Here is a 16,883-nt window from a genome sequence, read left to right as displayed (position 1 = left end):
AATGAATGTAGTTTCGTTATTCGTCATGACATGGTGTTATTGTCATTTGTTGTTCCCTGGGTTTTTACAAAGTTGTCATGTGTGTATTGAAAATGACACTGTGAAATAACTCGTTTGTTTCAATTGTCTTCAAATTACTGGCAAAAATGCAGACACTACTGTTGTATATGTCGCTCCTTGCTTTATTTTGATAGGAGACAACCATTTTATCCTTATCAATTTGCATTTCGCAGTTGGTTAAATTTGTCCCTCGGTTGATGCCGCCTTTCTCTCTTTCGCGCAGGCGCATGCGAGGATCTTCCCCATTCCCCGCTCATCCTCATCAGTAGCTACTTTGTGTTATAACTACACTATTACTGCAATAATATACGCATACCTCGTGCTTCTAACTACCATCGACTATTTCAGCGGCACATTAAAGTTCCGTGAGTACAACAGCTTTCCGTGTGTGTTTGGTCTTTATTATTGTGATTGTTTTAAACGGAGGCCGTGATGGTAGCCTAGCATCCTGAGGTCAGTAGTAGTAGCATCTCACCTCCGCTGTTATCACGTTACATGTGCATCTGTATGCTGCCTGATGTTCAATATGTACTACAGTATTGGTTTATACGTTTCCTTTCGGTGGATCCACTGTGCGATATGTATGTGATCCTAAAAGTCATACTCAGGATACATGTATAGAATGAATGGATTAATGTGTGCACATGCCTCTTTGTTCATTTGTCGATTTTTTTTTTTGGAAATGTGTAACATTTACCCAAGCAGACGATTCATTCAAAATTAATTAATGTATTAGCGAAAATGCAGCCTTAATACGTACTCATTTTGGGACGGAACCACCTTTGATGGTCATCGATCCATCTGATATAAACACGTGATTTATAGCTGAGTTGAGAATCTGACAGTTAGTTTTCACGATCGTTTCAAAGTTGTGCACGGAAGCCTGTTACCATAGTTGTTATTTATCTACTGTATGTTCCCTATCAGGGGCCAACCTTCGCTATGGCAACGGAGGATAGAAAACCAGAGACGGACTGTAAACCTCCCATATTACCACCGTCCTCATCTTCAAGTCACAGCAAGGTATGGATAAGAAAACAACAACAACAACCCATTAAAACAGCATTGTAACTGCTGTCTAAATTACTGTTACCAAGGACTATTGGTAGAATACAGGCTGGTACCAGCCTGTATTCTACCATTACATTAAAATAATAATAAGATTGCCAAGACCAAATGGTAGCCACTGCGCAGAGTGCTAGAACAACAATTTTGTAACCGGTCATTACAATAAAAATGTTAATCAAATGTCATTACAATAAAGAATTTATTATTATTTGTTTTGGATAATCCACATTAGACCCTTTTAAAGTAATCGATAATGTGTTCTCGGTTTCAGTTGTTACAATTACAATTAGCGCATTTAGCAGACGCATTTATCCAAAGCGACTTACATCGGTTAACACACAAGACGCCTCCATGACATCACCGACGGCAGAGTCACCCATGCAAGGCGACAGCCAGCTTTTCAGGAGCAGTGAGGGTTAAGTGTCTTGCTCAGGGACACATCAAGCTGGGGACTAGCAACCTTTCGGTCGCAAGACAACTGCTCTACCTCCTGAGCTAAGCCGACCCACCCCGACTTGTTCATTGTGATTGTTTGAATCTATTCACGTCTTAATTGTTGCTGGCTGGTTTCTATTATAGTCGGCACCATCCAAGCCCAACTACAGTCTGAAGTTCACCCTGGCAGGCCACACGAAAGCTGTCTCCTCCGTCAAGTTCAGCCCCAACGGAGAGTGGCTTGCAAGCTCCTGTGAGTACAGTTCCCCCCCTTGCGTGACTTATTGTATGCCATGCAGTATGTGTCTCTCTCTTGCTCTCTGTCTATCATTACAATTTATATGATTACAGCTGCTGATAAATTAATAAAGATATGGGGAGCTTTCGACGGGAAGTTCGAGAAAACCATATCGGGACACAAGCTGGTAAGTTGAACAAACTGCTCTTGAACTTGAATTCATAATATCAGGAGTCTCCCTGGCCTGCCTGATACAAGTGTTGTGTAGACTAGTGTAGGGCTTCTGTCTCCCAGTGGACCTCTTCGTAACATTTGTGTGCTCTGTCCTTCTCGTAAGGGTATCTCTGATGTGGCCTGGTCCTCAGACTCCAACCTCCTGGTCTCCGCTTCTGACGACAAGACTCTGAAGATCTGGGACGTCAGCTCGGTATGACGTCACCCTCGCGACGCTGTGACCTCAGTGACACGCCCTTATCCCAGTGACCTCACTTTAATGACACCTCCATCACTTAAATGAATGAGGTCGCCCTTAATGACAACCCTCTAATGCAATCCATATGAAATGATACATCATGTTGTGATGTCATCCTAATGGTATGACATCACAACATGATGTCAAGACATTACCGTAATGATATCACATCACCCTGATGCCTTTACAATTGATGGAACTAACGATTTGTGAGGTTGTGGTAATATTTGTAAGCAAGGCCTTTACCGGTATGTAGTATAAAACCAACTTACAAGTTGGCTACGTTTGGATTGCCTCGACTTTACGGCCAGCCACGTGGTAACTGCAGGCTGGTGTTGGCTCCACAAAGTTCCAACATGGAGGTTCATGTGTTTAGTGGTGACCGATGTGCCCTCTCTTTTCCGGCCTCCAGGGGAAATGTCTGAAGACACTGAAAGGTCACAGCAACTACGTATTCTGCTGCAACTTCAACCCCCAGTCCAACCTCATCGTGTCCGGATCCGTGAGTACTCCACACTTTATTAGGTTTATAGTAACGATTATTGAGAATATTAGTATTATTGCTGTTATTATTTTTTCTTATTATCTTTATATTATTAGAAGAAGTAGGTGTGGAAGTAGTCGTGGTATCATTGCCCCTGTGATTATCGTCATCAAAATTTTGGAATACTATTTTTTTTCTTGTTATACTAGAAGTGTGTGTGTTATTATTATCCTACTGTCTAATGTTTTCATATCTGTATGTTGTATAGTGATACTGTTTGCTGGTGATGCAATTTATGCTAATGTTGTGTTTCTGTGTTGCAGTTTGACGAAAGTGTTCGGATCTGGGACGTGAAGACGGGGAAGTGTTTGAAAACTCTGCCGGCGCACTCCGACCCCGTCTCTGCTGTGAGTCTTTATTCCTGAGCTGACGTGGCCATTGAGACGTCCTTACAATGTATACCTGTATGATCTCATCATCGTACCGTCAACAGTGTATCCCATGTTATGACGTTGCTGTATGTATTATGAAATCACAGTGCAGTCACACACACCCCTTTGCTCTGTGTGTTGTGACGTCAAAGCGTCTGACCACACCAGGGATTGTAGCCACTAGACGAGTGGACAGACGGAGCTGTGAGAAAAAGTGAAAGTGTATATCCATTGCATTGGACTACATAAACATTTACAATAATGACTACATAAACGTTGGCCATAATGACGTCAGACGACATCAATATGGGGCATTTGAATATCGGTACATTAATAGGAATTATGAAGATTTATTATTTATTGTTAGTGTCTGTTTGAATGTTAATTGGACCATGTCTTGTGTTGCAGGTTCACTTCAACAGGGATGGCTCCCTGATCGTTTCCAGCAGCTACGACGGCCTCTGGTACAAATGTCATCATTTATGTACCCATTGATTTCAAAGTATTCCCATGCTACTTTAAACTCAAGCTGACGCCGACGCTCAACAACTACTGTTCTCCCCCCACAGTCGAATCTGGGACACGGCGTCCGGGCAGTGCTTGAAGACGCTCATCGGTAAGCTGCTTTCTATCGCCCTCCCCCCCCCATATGTATGAAGGGTAGAAGCCAATGTTCCATACTTGCACTTGTGATGTCACTGATGGATGTGATTGTCGTCGTTAACCTCACACCTTGTGGACGAATGAATACCCAAGGGTTGTAGTTCTATGATGTTAAACTCTTCCGTCTCGCGTTGTTCACCACAGACGACGACAACCCGCCCGTGTCTTTTGTCAAGTTCTCTCCCAACGGCAAATACATCCTCGCCGCAACCCTCGACAAGTGAGTACCTCACCTCAGTACCTCACTAAGTACTTCCACTGATACTGTTAGATCATTATGAATAGATTGTCATTTATTTCTACAACATATATATTGCATTTTTTGTTAGCTCTGAATTCCACCAGAGGGCAGCATAACACCATATAATCTAATGACTGCATGCGGCAAGTGTTGTTGAACTCTTCTGAAAAATGTCTCCTTCTGTTTTCAGTACTTTGAAGTTGTGGGACTACAGCAAAGGGAAGGTAGTATCCTCCAATTTTTTTTACTCCTTAAGTATTAACTATTCCAGCACAATTGTGGTTCTTAACACTGTTTACTGTAATTGTATTTTTATTGATTCATACAGCCTAATGTCATCTTTTTCTCTCCAGTGTTTAAAAACGTACTCCGGCCACAAAAACGAGAAGTACTGCATATTTGCCAACTTCTCCGTCACGGGGGGAAAGGTGAGTTCTGTGGTTCTCAGCCTGTGAGCATTAGCGCTGCGGAGTTACCTACAGGGTACATGGCGTTCAGGTATTCAAGCCCCCGTGACTCATGTACCCCCGCTCTGTTCGCCCCCAGTGGATCGTGTCCGGATCGGAGGACAACTCTGTGTACATCTGGAACTTGCAGACCAAGGAGATCGTGCAGAAACTGCAGGGACACACAGGTATTGGGATGATGGCCTTAAACTGGGCTGCTGTAGGGTTCGTTAGGTTACAGGGTAGATTAAAGTCTTTATATCAGTCTCATGATGTCCATGAGCATGGCAGCAAAACGGTACCCTGCCCCCCATGAACTGGTTTTGATAACATCGACACACGCATCTTTTCCAGAACAATGGTGGTGCCGGTCTACAAGTGTTTGTTGTGTGTTTGTGTACTTTGTGTAGGTTAACTAAGCAAACGCACTTCTCACTCCAACACAGCCATGTTGAGCATTAATTGTGAAAGTGCTTTAAGTGGCCTCAGCAATTATAGATAATGTGGATAAGTGCAGTCTAATCATTCCTCCTATCCGTCACGACACACAAGGAAAAAATATTTTTTTATTTGTTTTATCTATTAGCAAGTAGATATTTGTAACATTTTATATAACGTGTTATTTCAGATTTTCCCACCGTGAATCAGAACTATTGTTTTGTTTTTATTTCTTTGCAGAAATGTATTTCTAATTCTTCCCTCCTGGTACTCAGTGTTCTCCCTTCTTCTCCTCTTCAATGTCAAGTTGTTAATCCCCCTTTTCTCCCATAGACGTGGTGATCTCTACAGCCTGTCACCCCACAGAGAACATCATCGCCTCGGCCGCGTTGGAAAACGACAAGACCATCAAGCTGTGGAGAAGTGACTGCTAAGTCAGGCCTGATTTTGTATTTTGAGTTGTTTGGTTTTTTTTACCACTTAAATAAAAAAGAAGAGAAAATATGGAGTTTTTGGGGGTTTCTAAAGAAATGAGGACATTCCCACACCACAGACGGGGATTCACGCCCATGAAACCATGAACAACGTAAGCCAGACACACAGGTGGACCAGCTGCTGTTCAGAACACACAGGCCACTGTTGTGGACTGATCTCTGCTACGGCCAAGTTTCTCTTTACGCCTGGTGGGTCTGCTCAGTGGTTTTTGTATCTCTTTTTTTAATTACATTTTTTAATGCTTTTTTTCTAATGTTTTTAAAAGGGAAGAACTCGCTTGATGTCTTAAGGACATGTTTTCTACTTTTCTGGAGACGACCACCGTGTTCCCACCATTTTGTTTTGCCACTGTGATGTTGTAGACAGTGCTGTCGTGGCCCCACTGTTACATATGATTGGCTGTCTAAGTGAATGAAATACCTGTTCTTCAGCCTTTCATGATGACTGTACCATTTCCCCGTTTAAAGTATTTTTATCTATTTATTCCACCGATCCATTTACTAAGAGCATTACATATTGTCGCGTATTGCACCGTATTCTGGTTTGAATAGCCGACGGCGGGATTTGTGTGTTTAGTTGGTGGTTAGAATTGGCTGGTCTGTTTAAACTTCATCATGACCAAATGAGAATATTTTGTGTCTTCTATTTTGTACATTATACGTATTGTAGTTTGTTGTTGTATTTCTACCTGATTAACAGTATGACCAGCAACGTAATAAACACATATTTAGTAAACTGGACATTTTTCTTTGAACTCTTTTCGTCACTGTTGATCACGGATAACTGCATTGTTATATTTTCTTAATAATAAACGATAAAAGACGAAGTCACATTTGTGAGAAGATGGGGAAAAAAATATGCATCATCGATTTTTAAAAGTTTTTAATAACTTTTCTGTCCATGAAAGATGGATCATCAGAGAACAACCCACAAAGAACATATTACTTTTTCATCTCCTTAAAAGTAGACAAAACAATAAAAAATAAAATAATGAAAAAGAGGAACCAATGTCAGTGAGGCAGGTTGTAGAGGGCAACGGTAAAGGTGACAACCCTCTCTCTTGGGTGGGAAAAAATTATAATCTAGCCTTTCAAATTAGCATTTCCACAAACAATGTATACAACAGCCCACAGAAGGAAAGAAACGGTACATAAGCGAGGGATAAAATGACCTTTGTACAAAAATAGATCTTTTTCAATTTTTTTTTTTTTTTTTTTACATTTTCTTGAACCTTAACGTCTATGTAACAAAGAAAGCAGTGATTGTGTTGCAAGCTCAGCTTTTCCTGAATACATTTCCAACATACAATAGCCAAGCAAACATACATTTGAAAGATTTTCTTTTAGTTATTTTTCTCTTTCTTTAGTTTTTGCTACTTTTTGAGGTCCCATAGACTGCTTTGAGCTGGTTCTTTTTGAATTTTAAGAGCTGCTGCGATTCTGCTGGTAAACTTTTTTAGAAAGTCAAGGTCAAAAGCAAAAAAAAAAAATATCCTTAACGCTTTTTGAAACCACTGTATATCCGCGCTGGATAACTTCGACACTTGACCTGGTTTAGAATCGTTTGGTCTAAAAAGTCTTGTCTTTCTCTTGCCATATTGACTGGAAATGCTCAAGGAACAAAATTCTATATATATATTTATAAATATATACACAATGTACATATAGACAAAATATAGCTTTACATCATAATAAAGCATTTACAGTTAATTCTATCAACGCGTTTCTTCTGCGATTAAGTCTCCGTTTGCATTTCCTGCAGTCCTTCGTTATTGGTTTATTAAAACGTCCGTTTATGGCTTTCAATCACTGGGGTTTCTGATCACAGTACTGTGGTACAGCTAAGAGTAGACACAAGATTGAGGAGAGCAGGAGGGTATTTTAAAAAGGCTGTCACTGTTGGCTAACAAATTGAATGTTCTTCATCTCTGAGACCAATGTCGGCCATGCATACAAATTTGGAGGAAATTTTGAAAACAAGGGGACAAATAATTGCTGTTGCTGAGAATATTGATAGACACAATTCAAAACTTTTTCCCCAGTCATAGTGCTTAGGTTGAAAATGTTTGTGAACAAGTTGATTAATTAGTTGTCGTTCGTTTTTTCGCGAATTCTGAGGAAAGAACACAAAAATCACTAGTGTAGAATATAAATACTGTAAACTGAGTCTGAGCTGGGATTCAATTCTGTCACCTGGATACTCATCTCGTTCCACTGCAATAAAGTATGTTGCATTGATCATACAAGCCAATAGATACTGAGGTTATTGCTTGTAAAAATCATTCAAACACTGAGATTTTCGACCAAGAGGAATATTAAACATGACGCATTGGACAAAAAAGTGCCTTGTTTTTCTAATTTAAATACTTGTATAAAATTCAAGTAATTTTGCAGTGCTGCATCTCTTCCACTAGGGGGAAGTCACAGTAACAGCCGCCAACCACATCGTGTTCTCTCCGTGTTCAAACAGTTTTTTCCCCTCAAACCAGATCCAGATTTAATTCTGGTCTGGGATCTCTCTTGCACCCTCTCCATGTTGGCTTTACGTCAGTGTCCTATCAGCAATCTGAACGAACACATTACCAGATTGATTAAGCCGACATTTCCCAAAATGTCCAAAATTCCCTTGTGTGAAACCGAGCCCAGGACCTTAAAAAACAAAAGCAAAGATTCTGTAAAAATGTATATAGTTGGGGAAGGACCAAATTTGATCGTTTTTTAATTGTTTTCAATCACCAAAATAATTAAAAAATTTCCATTTTTCTAAATTGGAGATGTTGGGTTATGTTGATGTACAAATACTGCTCCAACTTCTGACGCCACTCCGGTTTCACAATTCCTTCTTGAGGAAACCTAAATCAAGGTCAAACAGTTGTTGCTTTCTTAATAGCCTTTTCCTGTGCCTTCTTAAATATCAAGCGATTTCTCAGAGTATCCATATAAAACATGTTAAAAACCAACCTAAACAAACCGCGAGGAACGCCGGCGGCCTCCTGTCCATGTGCATCCCTACCCCCCTGGTCTGAGAAACATACATTGTTGTCCTTAAACAGGTTTTCAAAGGGTCAATTTTTGATAGAAACAGTTGGAATAGAAACACCACCACTCTATAGGCAATCTTTGGAAATGAGCTCCATGCATAGTGTTGCAGCGACTGCAGCTTTCAAGGAGGACAGAGGGCAGAAAAGATGATGTGTGTGTGTGTGTGTGTGTGTGTGTGTGTGTGTGTGTGTGTGTGTGTGTGTGTGTGTGTGTGTGTGTGTGTGTGTGTGTGTGTGTGTGTGTGTGTGTGTGTGTGGTGTGCTGTGACTCAAACACACAGAAAACATGGTGAGCTTTAATATTCCACCTTGAACCGAGAGATGCTTGAACCATGACCTGTTCAGAAAGGAAATTTAGAGGATGAATAACATCGAATACACTGCCCACCCCTGTGTCAAGGAGTCCTACTAAGGAATCACAACAAACGCACAATGGAGCGACTGCAAACTCACACACTTGTCCCACTCGGTCATTAAAACCCTTTGACCACACACGCCCTCAGGGACCTGGGACGACACGGGATATGGGGGGGCGTTCCAGGCGCCAGGGGCCACCATTGAATCTGAGTGTACATCTAAATCACGATAACACAGAGATTTGGATCTACACAGGGATGTGGAAACCTCAATGTGGAGAGCCTGATACAACCCTTTTTCTCTCCTGGTATCTGGTAGCCCTGTGGGCCCTTGAACGCCTCTAGTGACAACACTGGAGCCTGGGAACTAAACAGGGACCAAAGGGTCCTGGAACGACATTGAGACCTGGGAACTACGCTAGGATCTGGGACAAACGTGGGACTCGAGACCACTGCAGGACCTGGGATAGCACTGGGACTTGAGAGCGCAGTGGGCTTGGGACAACACAGGAACAACGGGAACTACACTGGAAACCGAGACTACAGATCGGGGCATGGGGGGCCAGGCACAAACTCTGGGCCCTTTGGACGACCCGGAGCCCACAGGCAGACGGTCGATGCGGACGGTCAACGCGCTTCGCGGATCATTCAGATGGACGGAAAACCGAGGTAATTGTGATGTGTGCCATTCAGAAAACAAGAAAAACGAAGACAACCCAAAAAAAACCACACTACGGTATACGATTGTAACCCTGCACCCAGGTAGGTATCAGGGCGATGTCTAAAGCTAAGACCGTCCGTAGAAGAGGCCTTGGATGAGCTGGGTGGTGGGGGTGAGAGGTGGCAGGGCGGGGCGTGGTAATGGTGGGCAGGAGTTCACATGACGAGGGACGTCCGAGAAGGTCAGGGGAGGAGGAGGAAGAGGAGGAGGAGGAGGAGGTGGTAGGGGACAGAAGTGAGAAGGTGTGCCAACACAGCTGTGACACATCCATCGCCGGTAGAGCACTTAAAGCGCCGATCACACGTCTATTCCCTGCGGTGCCGTCTCAGAGGTCGCAACCTCTCGCTCAGAATGGATCCTGCAGAGTTTCAGACATTTTTTATTAGCTTCTTCTCCACTTCACCTCGCAGTCACCTGAGAAGGGACGTGAAGATGAGGGGGACGACCTCCGTGGGACACTGGATGAGGCTGTGTGATGGATGGTGGATGAGCTGGTGGATCGCATGGGTTCCCTGGTGGCGTTCAGGGACATCCTCTGAATCATGGGGCTGAACTATCAAGAAACCGGGGATTGATTGTCCACATGGTGCAGCTCAAGCGCTCCTATTGGATGACGCCTTCGCCAACCCAGATCTGATCACATGACTTCTGAGGTACCGCCTCTAACTGTAATTTCACACAGTGCTAAGGGTGAAAGGCAGTGGTCACAGCCAATGGGAGAAACTGGGAGGAGAAACTGGCTGAAATGGTTTCTCACAGTGGGTGGGGGGGAACTTCCTTTTGATTCCTTGACACTTTCGGGTACATTGAGAATTAATTGTTTGTAATTAGGAACGTTTAGATAAAGAGGGCGTTGCGAGTTTAGAGTCAACACAAACTGACATTTTGATTTCATCATGTTGGATAGGCAGCTTCTCTGCTGCACCAGAAGCCATAGCAGTCGGTTGCACTTCCTGTTCTTTACCGATTGGTCAGGGGGATTGGGTTCCAGTATTCCGATTGGTCGATGCAAACGCTCCTTTCCCCTACAGAGAAGGCGGTGGCCCCGTACATGGGGCCCATGTGGTGTGAATGACATATGGTTCAACGGGTTTTGAATTTGGGCAGAGACCTGAGTTTAATATTTTTGGTCGACCTCCAAATCAAACTTCAAAGCTTTCAAAGCCTCACATCCAGCTAACCAAGGACTTGACCCTATACGAGGAGAGGAGAGAGAGATGGGGGGGAGAGAGAGAGAGAGAGAGAGAGAGAGAGAGAGAGAGAGAGAGAGAGAGAGAGAGAGAGAGAGAGAGAGAGAGAGAGATTGGGAGAAATATAGTAGGGCTTTAAACGATTAATCAAATTCAAATCGAAATTGCGATGTAATAGAACGCGATATGCAAATCGCCAAGGCTGCGATATAAAAATAACAAAAAAAAGTATTATTTTTGGTGTTTTTTTTTCTTTTTTTTGGGGGGGGGGGGGGGGGGGGTTACCGTTACTGACTGGAGATCAGTAAGATTTAGATTTATTTTTCTTTTACAATTCAAAAGTTAAATAAAGATGTCATAATATAAATTCATCTCAACACATCGGCCTGTCCTAAAGGAAAGAGCAGTTTACATGTTGACTGCTTCCAATGTTGTGATGGTCATACTCAAGAAGGATTTATGTTTTTTTTAGTGAATAATACAGAACATAAGGAACTTGATAAATTAAAAAAATCGCATATTAAATCGCAATCGCAATATTGGTCAAAATAATCGCAATTCAATTATTTCCCTAAATCGTTCAGCCCCAGAGAGATTGGGGGTGAGAGAGAGTGAGATAGGGAGAGAGACAGAGAGAATTTGGGAGAGACAGCTATTGGGAGAGAAAGAGAGAGATGGGGAGAGAGAGTGAGACAGAAAGAGAGATGGGGAGATGGGGAGAGAGAAAGAGAGATAGAGCGAGAGCAAGAGAGCGTGAGCAAGCAAGGGAGATGGAGAGGGAGAGGGTGAGGGAGAGAGAGAGGGAGAGAGAGAGAGAGGGCGAGAGCGAGAAAGCGGGAGAGAGAGAGAGAGAAAGAGCGAGAGAGCGAGAGAGAGAGCGAGAGAGAGAGCGAGAGAGCGAGAGAGCGAGAGAGAGAGAGAGAGAGAGAGAGAGAGAGAGAGAGAGAGATGCTAAGGTCCTGACAGACGGTATACCCGGGGTTTCGTAGGGTCCGGGTTCGAGTCGGTCGGCACGTGTCGCCGACCGACCGGCGGTCTCCAGCACACGATTGTCTCATCCACAACTCTAGAGAGCGTCCAGGGGTGACGTCATCACTGCTAGGAACATGTCTGCACACAAGCAAAGCTAAGGGTTTGTCTTTATTCCTGATCGCCGTAAACCGCTGGTATATCTTCCTTTAGTCGGGAGAAAAGAAAGAGAAACATTCCGTCCAGTTCATTCGGGTCCATCTCAGTCTTTCAGCGTCTCATGCGCGTCGGTGTCTCTCGTCGGTGTCTCTCTCTTTTTCTTTAATATATATATGTCTATATATATTTCTTATTTATATATTTTTACAAAGTATAAAACAGAGCAACAAACCCCAAAAAAAGACACTATGAATTCATCTTCTGTTTCGCTCCCCCCACTTCGTCGCAGCGCATTTCAACGCACATCCACGGTAACCGTGGCGACTGGCTAACGGGCATCGAGGCTGTCCACGCCCAGGGGTCCGGCGCAACGTGCATGAGCGCGATGTCCCTCACCGGGCCGGGGGGGAGTCACAGGACCCCTCCCCCTACCCCACTGCTCCCAAGCCTGATAGGTCCAGGGGGGCCGGGAGGGCGGCGCTGGTGGTGGCGTCCAATAAGACGATGACAACGATGAGGATGATGACCAGGCAGGGGATTGGAGGACCAGAGAGGAAGTCCCGCCTTCCCTCGCCATCCCTATGTCATCTGATGCGGCGCTTCCAGCATCTCCATGAGGAAGGTGTCGATGGGCGTGTCTCCGATCAGCTTGAAGAAGAAGAGGTGCTCCAGGCACTTGAGGCCGATGGAGCGCAGCGCCGGTAACCGTAGCAACAGCTTGGCGAACCTGGTGCGGGAAAAAAAACGGTAAAACGGGATTGCTGATCGTAAGTGCGGTGGGTTCCGAGAGAAGGGTTAGAGGTTACACCAGGTGTGAGGTATCCACGACAACAAAAAAACACAAAGAAGTTCAATGAAATCAAATTAAATGATGAATGAAATGTGGCTTTAAATTTAAAGGGGTAGGCTAGTGTAGTCACTATATTTTTCAACCTGAGCGCGATGCCCTCACCCAGTGGTTCCCAACCAGGGGGTTGGGGGCATATGGAGGTCATATGAGGGGAGATTGCTGAAATATGCTAGGGATATTTGTTGATCCAATTAAGCAAACCATTATTCTTTTTTAAAAGGTGAAATAGACGTGGTTTATATATTCAAACTGACTGCCTAAAGACTCAGAGCCACTAGCAAACTACTTCTAATCACTTAGGGCCCTATCTTGCATCCAGTGCAATTGACTTTCTACACTGACGCATGCATCTTGGCTAGTTTGCACCCGGCGCAAAGCCAATTTCCCCCCCCCGCAAACCTGCACCACTAAACTTGCGCCCTGAGAGGCGTGTCGGCGAGAAGCAGAGGCGTGTTCTGGCGCAAATGATACATGGTGCTATCTTACAGATCGATAAAGCAGTTGCGCAACTGACAAATACCTGGTCTAAGTGCACTAGCGGATAGCGCAGTTGGCGTTGCTCTTTTGACGTACCATGGCAGGTCGGAACTGCAATTTTTTTTTCCATAGGGGCTGCATGAATGAACACTGTAGTAGGCTATGCCACGCGTTAAAATAATAATAATAACAATGATAAACTCGAGCAAAGTAGGCTATATCCCAGCCTTCCAAAACAAAATCTCGTTTTAGGGTAAATGACAAAATTATTTGGGAAAGAACAGCTGATAAAGCGGTAGGCCTAATAAATTGTATTTAAATCAATGCATCTGCAAACACCGTACAGCAAACACATATTTTCTTGACAGAGACATCGTGTACAAGCCCATAACTTTTAGGATTGATGAGGATTTGATTGTGAGAAAACATTGTTTTATCACGAGTGAGTGTTAAAAAGAATGAATGAATGCATTATTGAGGGGACACATGCATATTAGGAACACAAGTCGATTACGATAATGTATACAATACTGGTAAGAAACGATGTGTGTTAATGTATTGCCGCATATCATTAAATAGACCCACAGTTGCGGCCACAGGACCGCATATCATATGTGTGTTAAGTTTTCTTTGCCGCAATTTACATGACGACTCAGCATTTCGGAAGTTGTAGAAGAAAACGCTATTCCATGTGTGATTAGTGCATATTATTTGGTCATACACTGAGCCATTTAAGTTTGAAATTCATGTGTTCATGCATCTGTCTCATCGGAGACTGCAAACGCGCTGTCAAAAAATCAACTCGTCAGACTCAAATGCACTCATAGCGCTTAAAGGGGATGGGAGACAGCACTCTCATTGGTTTATTGCACGTTACGCCCAAACCACACCTACGGGTAATTAGGCTACTTCAGGGCAACCGTTTTTAGATTTGCGTCAGGCGAGTCATTAATCCGCCGGTATAATAGCAACAGCGGCAGAGCCCCGCCCACAAAACGACTTCCGTTTTGCGCTTCTCACTTGCGTTTCAGACCGTTAAAATAGGGCCCTTTGTGTGTGGTAGAGCGATGTTGTATTTATATTACCGGCAGACTATTTGTGTCGAGGCAGAAGTTCGGGTCACAAAATTTTTCTGAGCTAGAAATGTGGTCACGAACAGGTGAAGGTTGTGACTCAATGTCCTCGCTCCTACCTGCTGATTAATGACGTGTATCTACACCGATATACTGGAAGTCGTATATATTAGCTTTTTAGCTAAAAAACATTTGATGCACGCATACCGTATATGGTTTCATTCAAAACAACAAAAATATATTACAGCTGCGATTCAGTTTATACAAGACCAGACATGAATCTCAAATGTTTCAATAACCTATCACAACACAGCAATTTGCACCAATCAGAGCTGAGGTCAGGCAGTGGGCGGGGCTTCCTACCTGCCCGGCTGCTCAGGGTACTTATGCTTGCAGTAGGCCTCCAGAGACGCATACACCTTCTCCCTGAGGGCCTCCACTTCCCCCGGGTTGGAGAGACCCTTCGAATCTACACACACACACACACGCACAGGAGCACAAAGACTCTTCATTAAATGCACACTTTCGAGTAAGTTTAGTCGCTCATGCATGTAGCCCGAGTCCACATCATATAATGTATGGAAAGTATGCATTTTAAAAGAGTTGCCTTAAGCAACGAGAGATATTATTGGGAGTATATATAATTAATCATACGGAGGGACTGATGACATGAATAATAAATCAACACATTAATAATCTGTGTTTGATGCAGCGGGCAGCCCTCCACTGACTGACGTAGAGTGAGTGCATGTTCTTAAGGGCTGAATCATATCCTGACAGTCTGATGCTCACCACCAAACCACCCCACAGTTAAACTACGTTTCCTTTAATGTTGGTACTCCAAGTACCATGTTCTACTCTTTACACGGTTTTACACACTTTTGCTGTGGATTTGTACGGACATTCAAATACCATGCTTGATGCAGTCACCTTTATTGTAGCATATAGGTATACCGCTGTGTGTGTGTGTGTGTGTGTGTGTGTGTGTGTGTGTGTGTGTGTGTGTGTGTGTGTGTGTGTGTGTGTGTGTGTGTGTGTGTGTGTGTGTGTGTGTGTGTGTGTGTGTGTGTGTGTGTGTGTGTGTGTGTGTGTGTGTGTGTGTGCCGTGTCTGAAAGGCGTTACCTGGGTTGAAGAGGACGATGGCTCTGAGGCAACCCAGCTCTGTCTTGTCCATCTGCATGTCCCTCATCTTGGACACCAACTCTGTCAGCACCCTGGTCATAGAAACACACCGAACATAGACGTTAATATCCTGCCTTGATAACACTCTTTAATATGTCATCTCATCCCAACCCAGCTCTGTCATGGCTCTGGTCAGAAACAAACCAGAGGGCTCAATTTAATACACTTCATTACTTATTACTGTTTTTTGTTTCTCTACTTATTATAACTTACTTTATTTTATTTTATTTTCATAATTATTATTTATTATTGTGATCTATTGATGTTGCTACTTATTTTGACTGATCTTAAAATATATACATTTTTTACTTATCTTTAATGACTTTATCTTGAATTGTTGCTGCTATGTTGCTGTTGAGGAACCAAGCATAATAATTTTTTCTCTTGTGTATTTTTTCTCTTGCTTCCAAAAGAAGTGTTACTTCTTTTGGAAGCAACACTTATTTTTTTCCCACACAAAAGAGTTTGATTACCTAATGTCTGCAGCTTAACCTGAGAGCCCCCCCAAAGCAAGATGCCCCCTAACCCATACCTGGTCCTTTTTTATTCTTTTATTTAAAAGGGACAATGCACAATAATTTACATTTTTAGTTTACACTCAAAATGTAAATGTGCCAGAGTTAGCAGAAAAGCTATTTTCATCTGTAGTTCCTGTGGCCTTGTCCTTAAAAACATGGATCTGAACTCACGAAGCCAGTTGTTTTGGATGAAAACTAAACGCCAAAAAAATCAACACGTAACAGCTGATCCCATCCTACCTGGGTCATGCATATTTGTGTGCTTTATTCATGAGACAACCCGAAAAAAACAAGCCCTGGTTGTTATCGTATGATTATATTGACAACACTACAACACTTTTAGACCAGTCCTCCTGTGTGTGTGCAGCAGCACAACACCTACATCAGTGTTCTTAGTGACTCAACTCAAACACGTGAGCATTAACTGAGTGTATAATTACCCAGGAGCCTCTGCATAACAGAGCCGTGCACAGGCCGACCGGCTGCCCACGCGACGGTAGCCACAGCCACTGGAGCGCCGCACAGCCTCGCAGAGGAAGCATCCTCACTAGATGACGCTTATAAATAGAAAACCCACAGTAGCCACACAGCTCAGAGCCTCCCGTAACCCCCTCACTAACAGGCCCGGGGGGGGGGGGGGGGGGGGCGTGGCCGTGCGATAGAGAGACTGTCTTTTTGGGCCCGAAACTGTCACTTGTTCTTGCTCCAACTCTCTGTCTGCTCTATCTCAGTCTGTCTTTCTTTCTCCCCCTGCAATCTCCTAACCCTTGCTCTCTAACTCTTCATCTGTCATTCTCTCCAACACTCTCTCGCTCTGTTTAGATTTTCATTTTGCTTGCTTTTCGCTGTAATGTTGAAGATTCTGTAAATCAAACC

General features: G+C 43.5%; 2 protein-coding genes across 5 annotated transcripts in view; one reads left to right on the top strand and one right to left on the bottom strand.

Annotated features, from left to right (window-relative positions):
• Window positions 1-283: 283 nt before the first annotated feature.
• LOC132447891 (WD repeat-containing protein 5) lies at window positions 284-6,211 on the top strand. The gene is made up of 14 exons (XM_060038902.1): window positions 284-425; window positions 988-1,083; window positions 1,708-1,816; window positions 1,915-1,988; window positions 2,139-2,228; window positions 2,686-2,775; window positions 3,081-3,164; window positions 3,597-3,652; window positions 3,758-3,804; window positions 3,996-4,071; window positions 4,283-4,316; window positions 4,446-4,520; window positions 4,639-4,726; window positions 5,310-6,211. Exons 2-14 carry the CDS (start codon window positions 1,003-1,005, stop codon window positions 5,408-5,410), a joined length of 1,005 nt encoding a protein of 334 aa, XP_059894885.1. The 5' UTR covers window positions 284-425; window positions 988-1,002; the 3' UTR covers window positions 5,411-6,211.
• A 432-nt stretch (window positions 6,212-6,643) lies between these two features.
• The window catches only part of rxraa (retinoid X receptor, alpha a), a 107,216-nt gene continuing 96,976 nt past the window's right edge, over window positions 6,644-16,883 (bottom strand). For all 4 annotated transcript variants that reach the window (XM_060038896.1, XM_060038898.1, XM_060038895.1 and 1 more), the window contains exons 9-11: window positions 15,430-15,521; window positions 14,670-14,775; window positions 6,644-12,633 (exon numbers count right to left, since the gene is read on the bottom strand). In XM_060038896.1, the coding sequence (XP_059894879.1) occupies window positions 12,486-12,633; window positions 14,670-14,775; window positions 15,430-15,521 (346 nt within the window). In that variant the 3' untranslated portion in view covers window positions 6,644-12,485. The remainder of the gene's footprint in view (window positions 12,634-14,669; window positions 14,776-15,429; window positions 15,522-16,883) is intronic.

The sequence above is a fragment of the Gadus macrocephalus genome, chromosome 19, assembly GCF_031168955.1.
Source record: "Gadus macrocephalus chromosome 19, ASM3116895v1".
Classification (NCBI taxonomy): domain Eukaryota; kingdom Metazoa; phylum Chordata; class Actinopteri; order Gadiformes; family Gadidae; genus Gadus; species Gadus macrocephalus.
This window is presented reverse-complemented; position numbering and strand designations above follow the sequence as displayed.